Source organism: Temnothorax curvispinosus, unplaced genomic scaffold (assembly GCF_003070985.1).
Source record: "Temnothorax curvispinosus isolate PA1 unplaced genomic scaffold, ASM307098v1 QBEX01011708.1, whole genome shotgun sequence".
NCBI classification, from domain to species: domain Eukaryota; kingdom Metazoa; phylum Arthropoda; class Insecta; order Hymenoptera; family Formicidae; genus Temnothorax; species Temnothorax curvispinosus.
Window position 1 is genome coordinate 72,882 of NW_020221488.1, and position 14,119 is coordinate 87,000.

The 14,119-nt window shown below is 25.6% G+C and overlaps 3 protein-coding genes across 4 annotated transcripts; all 3 read right to left on the bottom strand.

Annotated features, from left to right (window-relative positions):
• Nucleotides 1–441: 441 nt before the first annotated feature.
• On the bottom strand, nt 442–1,404 carry LOC112461744. 2 transcript variants are annotated; one of them, XM_025027113.1, is made up of 3 exons: nt 1,235–1,404; nt 765–884; nt 442–556 (listed from the first exon to the last, which is right to left on the bottom strand). In XM_025027113.1, the coding sequence occupies exons 1-3, from the start codon at nt 1,370–1,372 to the stop codon at nt 512–514; spliced, it is 303 nt and encodes a 100-aa protein (XP_024882881.1). In that variant the 5' UTR covers nt 1,373–1,404; the 3' UTR covers nt 442–511. The 2 variants fall into 2 exon arrangements, with proteins under 2 accessions (XP_024882881.1, XP_024882880.1); XM_025027112.1 differs by having other exon boundaries at nt 442–629.
• Nucleotides 1,405–2,365: 961 nt separating this feature from the next.
• LOC112461741 lies at nt 2,366–7,525 on the bottom strand. Its single transcript, XM_025027108.1, has 9 exons — nt 7,278–7,525; nt 6,665–6,784; nt 6,433–6,550; nt 5,626–5,887; nt 5,005–5,121; nt 4,845–4,935; nt 3,049–3,194; nt 2,729–2,861; nt 2,366–2,544 (listed from the first exon to the last, which is right to left on the bottom strand). Exons 1-9 carry the CDS (start codon nt 7,419–7,421, stop codon nt 2,491–2,493), a joined length of 1,185 nt encoding a protein of 394 aa, XP_024882876.1. The 5' UTR covers nt 7,422–7,525; the 3' UTR covers nt 2,366–2,490.
• Nucleotides 7,526–9,493: 1,968 nt separating this feature from the next.
• Nucleotides 9,494–13,818, bottom strand: LOC112461737. The gene is made up of 9 exons (XM_025027106.1): nt 13,218–13,818; nt 12,627–12,746; nt 12,389–12,506; nt 11,404–11,665; nt 10,755–10,871; nt 10,591–10,681; nt 10,179–10,324; nt 9,879–10,011; nt 9,494–9,704 (listed from the first exon to the last, which is right to left on the bottom strand). Exons 1-9 carry the CDS (start codon nt 13,359–13,361, stop codon nt 9,654–9,656), a joined length of 1,182 nt encoding a protein of 393 aa, XP_024882874.1. The 5' UTR covers nt 13,362–13,818; the 3' UTR covers nt 9,494–9,653.
• Nucleotides 13,819–14,119: the final 301 nt, after the last annotated feature.

The window sequence follows — 14,119 nt, forward strand, 5'->3', positions numbered from 1 at the left end:
AAATGCGTGGCTAACCAAAAGCGCTAGATAACATTGTAAATAAGTAATTAACAAATTGTAAAATGTCTTTAATAATTTGGAATTTTTAATTCTATAATTATGTCATACATATATATTAAGATAATAATATGTAAATCTTTTTCCAACTTTTCCGAAAGGAACGGATAATAATATTTTACAAATACAGTTCAATTTGTTGTTGAATGCATCAATACTATGACTATGTAACTTAATAATTTTCTAGTATATTGTAGTTGCCTGGATTTGAATGTATTAAAAATAGATAAAGTACAAGGCAAAAAATACTTAGTTTAGAAAACGTTATTTAATTAAAGTGGAAGTTTCTCATCACCTTATTGCTTGAAACATATAAATTTAAACATTAATCTAACTTTCTTAAGTAATTTTTTTAAGTCTTACTAGTAAAATTATTCAGTCGTTTTCTTTTTTCCTTCTTTCATGTTTTAAACATATAATGTATCGTGGGTCCAAACAAGAATCAAATACTTACTTATAAGTGCTGTCGTATAACGTCTTGCTTTGCTTCCGTATTTTTCTATAATAACGATTTCGTTATGATCTTTTAGATCAGCATGAACATGTTGAAGATATTCTAATAGACATTTTACCTATTGTTTTAATATGTTTTTATACTACTTATATACCTCCAATTAATTAGTAAAATTAAAAAAAATACATAAGTTTAAAATTTTATCCAAAAATTTGTTTACTATTTATTTAAATAAATACATAGACAAACTTACTGCTTTATTGTTGATGTAAAACGAAATGTATTTTATCTCTATACAAATTAAACCGAATGTAGAAGAGAAAACTTTGATGATAAGGTCAGCGTTACACTTTAAGGTTATAAATGCTGTAAACTATAAATAATAATATTCTAAAGAAATTAGAATAGCATAAATTTCTTTACATATAATTTTATATTTGGTCTACAAATTATAAATATAAAATCAGAAACGTCTATTTTTATATAAATATATCGAATAAGGATCCTCATTATTTAGTTAAATTTCTAGAATGTTATTGTCTTTCATGTTAAATCACGTATAATTTTATTGGTATTCTAATTGAGAAAATATAAATTGTGTAAATTGTTATTGAAAAAATTATAAGCATAAATCAATTTGATATATTTAATATATATATTCTGTAATGCATGTAGCAAGGAAATTAGAATATTACATAGCTCTTAGAATATTGACACACATACTTGAAATATAATACCAGTTGTAAAAATAATAAGAATACAAATATACTGAAGTTGAGTAAATTTCGATTTTTTATAAGGCCACAGACCAATTATTAACAGAAGAGTTCGAGTTAAACTAAAATGTTTATCCATAATCATTTCTCTGCTAGCTCTAAAATACTTATGACGGGGATAAAGTGGATGAAGTTCTTTTTGTGTATCCCCCTACCACCTTCGGTCGGTCAATTATACATATATATTTTTTCGCTATATTTCTTCTTCTAGTGAACTAAATTATGGAAAATAACTTAAATTGCAACACACATTAAAATTGAATATTACTAGTAATGTTACAGTTTAAGTTATTTTCCTTAATTTAGTTCAACTGTAATGCAAAGTACGGAATATTGCTGTTAGATCTATATGCTCGCAATTTAACACTATATCGTCGAGACATAGTCACCAATTCAGTAATCGATTCAATAGCCGAAAGAAATTCAACAGATGTTCTTTTCTCATAGTATATTGTTCACGAGAAAAGTCCTGCGATGTAAAAATTCGACATGCGCAGTAGTCATGTCTGAGCGACTCTTATATGCTTCCCACATGCTTCAATTCGATATGTAGGTACATTAGTACATTACATTTGATCCGTAATAGTGAGAATTCCTTGAAAGTATTATGTCGACTACACTGTGAGTTGTAAAGCAAATAATATTATGTGTGTGTATGTGTGTGTGTACATAACATATATAGTTTATATACATATATCTAACTACTCTTCTAAATTACATATGTATACATATATAAATAGTGTTTTATAAAATATAAAAAAATGCAAATTTAAATATTAAACAAAAGATTAAACAACAGTGGCAGAACTTAAAATAATATCTATTTTCATAACACAAAATATAAAAAAGAAATAAAATAAAGTTTAAATAATATATAATATAAAATTAGATTAAAATTTCTAAAAATGCTAAAATAGTACTGTAATAGTAACATAAACTAGTAATTTAGAGAAGACAAATAACATGTAAAATATAGTCATTATTGTTTTACTTTTTTTTATCATATAATTCGTAAAAATTTAAGGTAAAGGCAAATACATATTAATTACTTCTTTTCTTACGTTAAGTATCCTACTTTGTAAAAACATCATTTTCTATTTATCATTTTCGCATCCTTTATGTAACACGCAGTATTCTTATATAGAATGCTGTCTTTCGTTAACTTCTCATAATTATAATATTAATTGAGACATTATATTGTTATTATCGCATGATAGTATACATGATAGTAAAATAAGATATGGATGCATTGGTTAGCTGTAACAAATTATATTTGCTCTCATATTATTGTATTAAAATATGTCTAATTTATTATAAAACAAAATTATAGTAAGTATATTGTATATAATATTATTGGTACTGTATCATATATATAAATATTTGTATATGGAAAATATTTGTATATTGGTGTATAAAACATGATATATAAAATATTTTGTACCGTGGCAAAACATTCTATAGATGCTATGAACAATCCACCGATACACAGGCCAAAACTCTTATTGCCTCTTTGTAACAGAAATAGTATCAATCTTTGTATGTGTAAAGGAGTTGCGTACCATCGAACTTTGTATCTAAAAGTAATAACAATATAAAAAAATTACAAAAAATAAGTACATATACATGGAGTTTTTACATCATATGTATATCCTATACACCTGTACTCTATATGTATTAATATCTATTACATTATTTTTCTCTTTTATGATAGTAGTTAAATTTGTAAATGTATATAGGATATAAAGTAAATATATTACTTACGCAGTGGCAAATATGCGGTTATTGTGATCTATAATTTGTTGTCCGATAAAATTGGCCATAAACATGTATAGAAAACAGATAGAAGCAATTACAAGATTCATTAAAAATTCTTCAGAATTATATCCGAATAATACAATCTGAAAGACCTAATACACACAAATATACTACTGAGATCAACTCCTAATACAAACATGGTATAAATATTGGTAATTATACATTTTAGGGGAAGCACTTCCGATGACCTTAACCTTGACATATGTTGTCAAGGTCACTCTCCTGAGTGACCTTCAGAAGGTTTTAGCCGTCGCTCGTATTTTATTAAAAAGTTATAAACAAAAAAAGTTTCGAAAATATAGCAGTTATTTTAAGTACTGAGAGGCATAAACGACTAATATTACGTTTTTCTTTAAAGCAGAGAATACTTTATTTCGCGAGAAAGTCGCTGCTTTACCAAAACACAACATTTAGAGCAGTAAATTGTTGATAAATTGAAATTTTTTTGTTAAAGCAGAGAATACTTTATTTTGCGAAAAAGTCGCTGCTTTACCAAAACACAACATTTAAAGCAGTAAATCGTACCTAAGTAGGTTAGTGACGCGCTTTAAAAGTATTTAAGTGTTTAAAGCGCGTCAACTAACCTATATATGCACCTATATATGCTATATTTTCCAAACTTTTTTTGTTAATAACTTTTTAACGATTAGCGAGCGACGGCTAAAACCTTCTGAAGGTCACTCGGGGTCATGACCTTGACAACATATATCAAGGTCATTGAAATCGGTGAGGTCGCCAAACCTTTTTTTGTTAATAACTTTTTAATAAAAAACAAGCGACGGCTAAAAACTTCTGAAGGTCACTCAGGAGGGTGACCTTGACAACATATGTCAAGGTCAAGGTCATCGGAGGTGCTTCCCCTAAAATGTATAATTACTTACCTAAATATTTTATGGCAATTAACTATAAATTAATGTATTGACCTTTAATAATTTTATTAATGAAATATAATTTATAACTATTATATAAAATGTCTAATTTTTTTGGATATTATAATATTATTTAATAAAATCACATTTATTTTTCATGTAAATTTTAATATTGTACAGTCCTGTTACACTATTGAAATATTTTGAATAAGTTTTATATAGTAAATAGAGTTATAAGATTAATAGCAATTTTTTTCTTGTTATAATTAATATTTGGCTTAACTTTAGAAGGCTCTTTTGATTTTGATGAAATTTTATGATATATTCATACACTAAATGTAGTCGGAGTCACTAGTATAAAGTAACGGAAATATCTAGTTTTCGAGAAATTTCAATTATAATTAGATATTCGTCTTTATTTTTTTATATCAAAATCTTGAAAAACGTTAATTAAGTCGAATAATTAAAATTATAATTTCTTGGAAACAAGGCATTTCCGCAACTCTGTACTAATGGCTACACCGACTTTTAGAAAGTATTAAATACCTGTTCTTATAAAATTTCATCAAAATCAAAGTGAGGTAGCCTATTAAAGTTATCATATTCTCTTGTTATTCTTATTAAATGTAAAAAATTTTTTTAAATAATTTTAGAATCTGTATAAAAATGTTAAAGTCAAATAATTTTAAATTTAAATCACTGGATATTTCAAAAATTTAGAACATTTTTTACAATTGTCATATTAAAATTTTTAATATAAGATATTAAAATTGTTAGTAAAAGAACATTAATAAAATTATTAATATAAAGCAATATAAAGAAGTAACATTCAAATTATTAAATGTGAATTTATAAGTAAGAACAAAAACTTACTCGAAAAATATTTAGACTTAAAGTAAGCACTCCGACCGCGATTAAAAACATGAACGATATTTCAAATTTAGATCTTAGATAGTTAGAGAATCTTTAAAAACAAAAGTATGTTATTGCAAGTATTATTCATATATTATATGTAGAACATGCAAATACCAACATCATAGCTTTTCGATGAATATCCACAGCACGAATTATGCCTTTATAAACCATAATCTCGTTCTGCGTGTTAATATTCTTTGGTATATAAATCTGTATCGCTCTCTCAATACGGTAACTGTAAATATAATAATTTAATTACTAATAATTATGTAAAGGTTTATGGAAAAATAGGCAATAATTTAAAAAAAGCAACAGATTATGATATTGTTGAGTTAATATTAGTCAAAAATTTTTATACGAACATATTAAAGTTGCAATATTTGTAATATTATGTAAACCCTATTAAAAATTTTAAAATATAAACAAAAATATAAAAAAAATATGATGTACTTTATTTTATTCAAAATTGCACTTTTAACGGAAAACTAAAAAGTAATTTAACATACACTGTATTTTATAATTAAAAAATCAAGATTTTATTATTATTATTATTGCATATCAAGATTATATTATTTTAATATGTCAATTATTTAGATTTCCTATATTTAACATTCTTCTATTTACAAAGTAAAATATAATATTTGTATTAAAAAAATGTTTCTCAAATGTGAATGTTAATGGAAAACGGAACTAATTCCTAAATTCAATTTCTCGGTTATTCTTAAATTCATTATCTTACCTAGCAATTTTAAACATTCCACAGGCATGTTGAAGATATGCAATTAGCATTGTTCCTGTCGCTGTCAATACGAAACATCCTATGATCATAGCTGCATTTATATGGAAGAGCGATAAGAAGAAATATCTTTCTTGATCGATAAAATATTCAGTGGAGATCTGCAGATTACGTGATTGAGATACGTTCGCAGATAATATAATGTGTATAAAATCTGGCCATACTTGGGCACCCACAAAAATAAATAAACCAGCAACGATAATCACTAAATAACATTATAAGATGGGAATATAAAATATAGTTTTCTAACAACTTGAAAATTTTCCTTGTTATAATTATAAATATCACATCATAAAATATTTTATACACAAATCTTTTTATTTTAAACAAATAGGTGATAATCTTTATTATACAAGTTACTATGTGACTTCTTTATTGTCTTTGATGTCTTAAATTATTTTTATCTACGTATAGCAAATAAAATATTTATTATTTTAACATTTGTTGCTCATTATAAAAAATTATGAGAAGTATCATGCATTCTTATTCTACATTTTAGTGCAATGTCTATATATATGTATATTATTTTACCTCAATCATATTTCTTAAAATATAAAAACAAAGTTGAAGTTACTTTAAATACGAAAATTTTGGTGGCAAATTCTTTTATTTTTTCATCTTCGATGCATTTAAATTGAAGCGTTAAAGTGAATTTTGCATAACTCAAAACTAGATATTTCCCAAAAGTTTCAACAAGAAACACAATAACAGATTTAAAATACAAAGAGTAAAAATCCAAAGATGTCTTACTTGTAAGACCAGCTGTATAATGTTTTGCGTTACTTGCATATCTTTCTACGATAGCAATTTCGTTATTGTCTCTTAAGTCATTGTAGATATGCTGAATTTGTTCCATTAAATACTTTACCTATTCTTTCAACAAATGTTTATGCTACTTAATAAAATTTAAAAAAGTTGTTAGGTATAAAATTTTAGATATTATGATATTTATTTGAACAAATATAGTTAAAAATCAACTTACCGTTTCATCATTGACATAAAAGGAATTGTATTTTATGACAAAGCTGCTGAAAAAGAATGCAGCAGATAGAATCTTTATGATAAATTCTGCAGTACATTTTGAAGTCAACATTGTTGTAAGCTATAAGTAATAAATGTCTTTAAGAATTACCATAAAAGAGCATTATTCCTAACTTCCACATATTGCAAATCATTCTTAGCTATCACTCTATACATGAAACAATTCTAAATAATTTATATAATTGTAATAAAAATATGTAATAAAAAATAAAAATATACTGTTATTTCATATTACTGTAATTGTATCGTAATTAATACATAACAGCGCAGAACATAATTGCATTATACATATACGCGTGCACAAATGTATGCGCAATTCATACAGATTTTATTATATGAGTAGAGAATGAGAGAATAATATTATTGACTATTTATTATATACCAATTCTAAAATTTAAACTAAAATATTTTTTTTATTAAAATCCTCTATTGACACACTCTATAACTCAATTAACATTTTCAAGGATATATCATAGGTACAAATCGCTTCTATAGATGTGAGATGTCTGTAAAGATAAGACAAGTACTTATCATTAAAATTAAAATTGCTATACCTGAAACATAACGCAAGATATAAGAATACTGAAGATGCAGATTAATTGCAGTTGAACATACTTGGATTTTTCATACGGCCACAAACCAACTATCAGCAAAAGAATTCGGTTAAGACTGAAGTATTTATCCACAACATTGATCATCTCTCTGCAAACACTGAAATAGGTATGACGGAGATGTAATGGACGAAGATTCGCTTATCCCTACCACATTCGGTTTTGTGGCACAAATATTCTCTTTTCTAGCATCAATTTTAATGTTTTACAATTTAAGCTATTTTCCGTAATTTAGTGAAATGGCTAAAAAAAAAAAAAAAAAAAAAAAAAAATACAATACGTAGAATATCGCTCTTACATCGGCATACAATTGCAATTTAACTATATCTTCGCAACGCGTTCGCGAATTAAGTAATCGATTCAACAGCCGAAAGAAATTCAACAGATGTTTCTTTCTCATAGAATGTCATTCATGAGAAAAGTTCTGCTGTAAAAGTTGTGCATGCGCATTAGTTATATTTCAAAGGTTTTTATCCACGCATGCTTCATTTATCGTTATGTATACTCATATGTATATATAGTTTATGAAAAAGAAAATTCTTCAAAAATATCTCGTTGATTAAATGACTACACCATTACAAATAGTAATGCACATGTATGTAATATTGTTTTCAATATGTAACATATAATTTTGCCTTATACACTTTTCTGTTTCTTTGTACCGGTTATTTGTTAAAAAAAGTTGAAAATTAAAAAAATTTTAATACCTTTATATTATAAATGCATAAATATAAAAATTGATTGATATTTGATACAAATATCGATCATTATTATAATATTGTGTTGGTCGAGTTAATGCTCCCTGTGATGCTTTTTTTCTACTTTAACGTTCTATAATGTATGTTAATTTCATAATTTAACTTAATTGCAACTGCACAAAATACCAGTAAGATCAAAATATTTGTAACTTAATACTTTTGTAGGAAAGAAATCGCCGATTAAATAATCGATTCTACGTTGAAAGAAAAAGAAAGGAAATTCAACAGATGTTTTCTGTTCGTGGAATATCATTTGTGACAGAAGTCATAAAGTGAAAGTTATGCAAACATGTTATGCACTTTTCAGCAGTACTGAAAGTAAGTATATGTTTCGTTTCAATATGTATGCACATGTCACATATGGTCTGCCGAGGTAAAAATGTTTTCAAAGTATCACACCTACTAAACAATAGTAAAATTATATAACATTATTTTTAATTGTATAATTTATATATATATATATATATATAAATTTATATATAAATATATGTAAATTTTATATATATATATATATATATATATATATATATATATGGTATATATGTCCTATTTTTTACACAGATAATTCTTATGTTATTCTTGCTAAATTAAATACCATTTTATAAAATATAGAAAATTATAAATTTTAATATTAAACAAAGAATTAAGAAATAGTGGCCGTATTTAGAATAATATCAATTCTCAGGAAAGAATGCTTAAAAATAAAGTAATCAAATCATATATGCAGTTAGATTACATTAAAGTTTTGAAAGTGTTTACGTAGTATATTAAATATATAAAGAAGGACAATAAATGTAAAATTATAAGTTTATTGCGTCATTTATTTTATTTATATCTTATTATGTGTAAATATAAAGTGCGATGCAAATATTATACAGGATATTTCCTAAATAAGTACAAAAAACTTGAAGGGGATATTCCATGACTTATTTTAAAAAGAAATGGTCATAAATCATATTAAGTTTTTTAATGAGAAAATGATACTACCACTGTTTTTTCCAAGTTCAACAATTTTTTTTAACTTTCCGAACTAAAACTTCACAAAAACTGCCTCTTACTTTTTTGAAACAATGTGCCACTTTTGAGATAAGGTAAAAAAATAAAATTGAAAATTATAAATACAATCGTGTGTATCACTGGTCAATATCGGTACTCGTATATGATTCTTAATACATGTACGCATACCAAATTTGAATAAAATATCTTCAAACGTTTCCCAGATTTTAGAAATTTTAATATTTTTTTCACTACTTTGACCTGTATTATAAAAAAGAACCAGTTTAGGGCATATGTTTGTAGAACCTTTTTGTCTTAAAATAAGCCGTGGAATATCTCCTTAAATTTTTTTATTCTTATATTTAGCCTGTATATATATATATTACTTAAAACTTCTTACTCTTTCTCTCTCTCGTACATTAATTGTAAACGTTATTATAAAATCTTTCTCTTTTGGCTCCTATTTGTTCTTCTTTCATGTTACGTATTGTATTCATTTTTTTTACACATAAGATATATTGCACGCTTTTGTCAACTTTCTACTGTTATAATATTAATTGTTATACTATCGCATTGAATACATGAGAGCAGAGTAAGATACGGCTGCATTGGTTAGCTGTAAAATATTATGTTTGCTTTCATATAATCGTATCAAAATATGTTCAATTTATTATAACACAAAGTTATTGTATATTGTATATAATATTATTGGTACTATATATTATATATGAAATATTTGTACATGGTAAATATTAGTAGGTATATAAAACGTATATAAAATATGTTTTACCGTTGCAAAACATTCTATAGATGCTATGAACAATCCACCAACACACAGGCCAAAACTCTTATTGCCTCTTTGCAACAGAAGTAGTATTAATCTTTGTATGTGTAAAGGAGTTACGTACCACCGGACTTTGTATCTAAAAACAATAATAATATTAGAAATTTAAGAAAATCAAGTATATATACATGAAGTCTCTACATCATAATTATATCTTCATTAATATCTATACTGCATTATATGATGGTATTTCTTTTATGATGTTAATTAAATTTTAAATGTATACAAAGTAGATACATTACTTACGCAGTGGCAAATACGTGGTTATTATGATCTATAATTTGTTGTCCAATGAAATTGGCCAAAAACATATATATAAAACACATAAGTGCAATTACAAGATTAACCAGAAATTCTTCAGAATTATATCCGAATAATACAATCTGAAAGACCTAATACACACGAATATACTACTGAGATCAACTCCTAACAGAAACATATGTAGTTTGCTACAGAATTTGGTGTAGGATTTATTGACTATAAATTAATGTATTAAATTCTTTAATACTTTTATAAATAAAGATTATAAATGTCAATCATAAGTATTGTATAATATTGTTAGAGGAAGATAATAAATAAGATTTATTGTTAACATAAAACGGTATAAAGAAATGGCATGCATATTATTAAAAGCTTATAGATAAGAACAGAAACTTACTCGAAAACTATTTAGGCTTAAAGCGAGCACTCCGACAGCGATTAAGGACATAAATGATATTTCAAATTTAGATATTAGATAGCTAGAGAATCTTTAAAAACAAAAATGAATTATTGCAAGAATTATTCATATATTATAGAATATATTATGTAGTAAATACCAACATCATAGCTTTTCGATGAATATCTACAGCATGAATTATGCCTTTATAAGCCAGAATCTCGTTCTGCACCTTAATATTATTTGATATACAAATTTGTATTGCTCTCTCAATACGATAACTGTAAATAATATAATTAACTATTAATAATTATATAAAGTTTTATACAAAAATAAGCATTATTTCAACAAAATAACAAATCTTGATTTTGTTGAGTCAGTATTAGCCCAAAATATTCATATGAACGTTTACGATAAAATTGCAACACTCGTAATATCATTAAACTCTTTTAAAATTTTTGACACAGAGATATAAATTAAATATGATATTTTTTTACTTTTATTTATTCTTTCTACTTTATTTCGTTTGATTTAAAATTCCACTTTCAAGTAAAATTAAAAAGTAATTTTACGTACACTGTACTTTATATTAACAAATCATACATATCAAGAATTTATTATTTTACTAAATGTATTAAAATAATAAATGTATTAATATTTTAATATGTCAATTATTGAGCATTCTCATATATCTTGCAAAGTGAGACATAATATTTGTATTTAAAAAAATGTTTCTCAAGTGTGAATGTTAATAGGAAACGGAACTAATTCTTAATTTAAATATGCCAGTTATTCTTAAGTTTATTATTTTACCTAGCAATTTCAAACATTCCGCAGGCATGTTGAAGATATGCAATCAGCATTGAACCTGTTGATATCACTACGAAACATCCTATCACCATAGTTGCATTTATATGAAAAAGCGGTAAGTAGAAATATTTTTTTTGATCGACAAAATATTCCATGGTAATTGGCGAATGATGTGATCGAGATGTGTTTGCAGGTAATATAATATATGTAAAGTTTGGCCATAATTGGATACTCACGAAAATAAATAAACCAAATAGAAAAACCACTAAAAAAGCATCCTACCATGATAAAATAGTAATATATAATATATAATATAATATATGTAATATATAATGTAATTTTTTGCTGTTTAAAATTTGGATAATATCGCATCATAAAATGTTTCATACGTAAATATCTGTACTGCATATAAAAATATAATAATTTCTGTTATACAAGTTACTCTCTCCATTTTGTCTCTTATTGTCATCAATGTCTTAAATTATATTTATCTATATATACTTAATAAGTATAAGATTTATTATTTTAATATCATGTCTGTTGCTCATCATAAAAAATTATAAAGTGTATCGTGCACTGTTATTTCACATTTCAGTACAATGCCTATATATATATATATATTATTTCACCTCTCAGTCATATTTCTTATAACATTAGACTTAGAACGAAATACAAACTGTACAAAGTTAAAGTTACTTTATATGCATATTATATATACACAGTAATTAATATTGAGCTACAAAAAGATCTAAGCTCGGACCGAATGTGGCGTGTTATTTGTATTTAAAGTTATTTTTAATTACAAGAGCTTTTGAAGAAGAATTTCCTTATTTCTTCATCTTTGATACATTTAAATCCAAACATTAATGTAACTTTTTGCATTACTTAAAACTATATATCTTAATAAAAGTTTCAACAGGAGGTTTGAATAATAACCAGATAGCAGGTTTGAAATACAAGAAAAAATAGAAATCCGAAGATGTCTTACTTGTAAGACCAGTTGTATAATGTTTCGCGATACTTCCATATTTTTCTACGATAGCAATTTCGTTATTGTCTCTTAAATCGTTATAGATATGCTGAACTTGTTCCATTAAAAACTTTACCTATTCTTTCAATAAACGTTTATGCCACTTATTTTAATAAAATTTCAAAAGAGTTGTTAGATATTAAATTTTAGATATTATAATATTTATTTGAACAAATATAGTAGATAATTAACTTACCGTTTTACTATTAACATAAAAAGCATTATATTTTATGACTAGGCCACTGGAACCGATAGAGGGAGATAAAATCTTTATGATGAATTCTGCAGTACATTTTGAAGTTAACATTGTTGTGAGCTATAAATAATAAATTTCTTTAAGAAATTAGAAATTAAAAATTCGAATAAAAGAGCATTCTTATTTTTAACTTCCACACACACATATTACAAGATATTTTTAGTTATTATTTTATATATAAAACAATTCTTAATAAAATATTTATAATTTTTTAATATTATTATAGTTGTAATTGACATTTAATACACTGGAACGTAATTGTATTATGTACACAAGTGCATAAATGTATATGTGCATTCACACAGATTTTCTTATATGAATAGAGAATAAGAGAATAATATTATTGACTATTTATTATATACCACTTTTAAAATTTAAACTAAAATATTTTTTTTGTTAAAATCCTCTATTGACTCTATAACTCAATTAACATTTTCAAGGATATATCATAGGTACAAATTGCTTCTATAGATGTGAGATGTGTGTCCAAGATAACACATGTAAGTATCATTAAAATTAAAATTGCTATACCTGAAATATAATGCCAGATATAAGTATACTATAGACGCAGATTAATTGCAGTTGAACATATTTGGATTTTTCATACGGCCACAAACCAACTGTCAACAAAAGAATTCGGTTAAGACTGAAGTATTTATCTACAACATTGATCATCTCTCTGCTAGCACTAAAATAGTTATGACGGGGATGTAATGGATGAAGATCCGCTTATCCCTACCACATTCAGTTTACCCATTAAATATTCTCTCTTCTAGCATCAATTTTAATGTTTTACAATTTAAGCTATTTTCCGTAATTTACCCTAAAGGCTTAAAAAAATTCAGTACGTAGAATATCGCTCTTACATCGACACGCAATTGCAATTTAATATTTATATCTTCGCGATGAACTCGGCATTTGAGTAATCGATTCAAGAACCGAAAGAAATTCAACAGATGTTTCTTTCTCATAGAACATTCATAAGGAAAATTCTGCTGTAAAGTTTCTGCCAGCGCACTAGTCGTATTTCGGCGATTCTTATCCACGTGCTTCATTATGTATGTCAGTATACATATATGAAGAGACACGGCAGTGTCTCACGCAGTGCGACACTGTATGCGCTCCCGACAAAGGCAACAGGACAGAAAATGTATCTACATCCGAATCACGTCGAATTAAACGGAGGTACGACTGTCATATCTAAAAAACGGCTAAGCAGATGAAATTTTTAATAAGTTTAATCGATTGCTTGGCGTCATACTATGTAATAAAAGTGTCTTTATTTTTCTCTACATTATATATAATATTAGGAGAGATTTTTTAAATACATGTATATGGTAAAGTCGATATGTGGTAATTTATATTCAAACGTTATCATATATAATTCATGACAGAGAAAATTCTCCAAAAATATCTCGTGTACTACACAACTG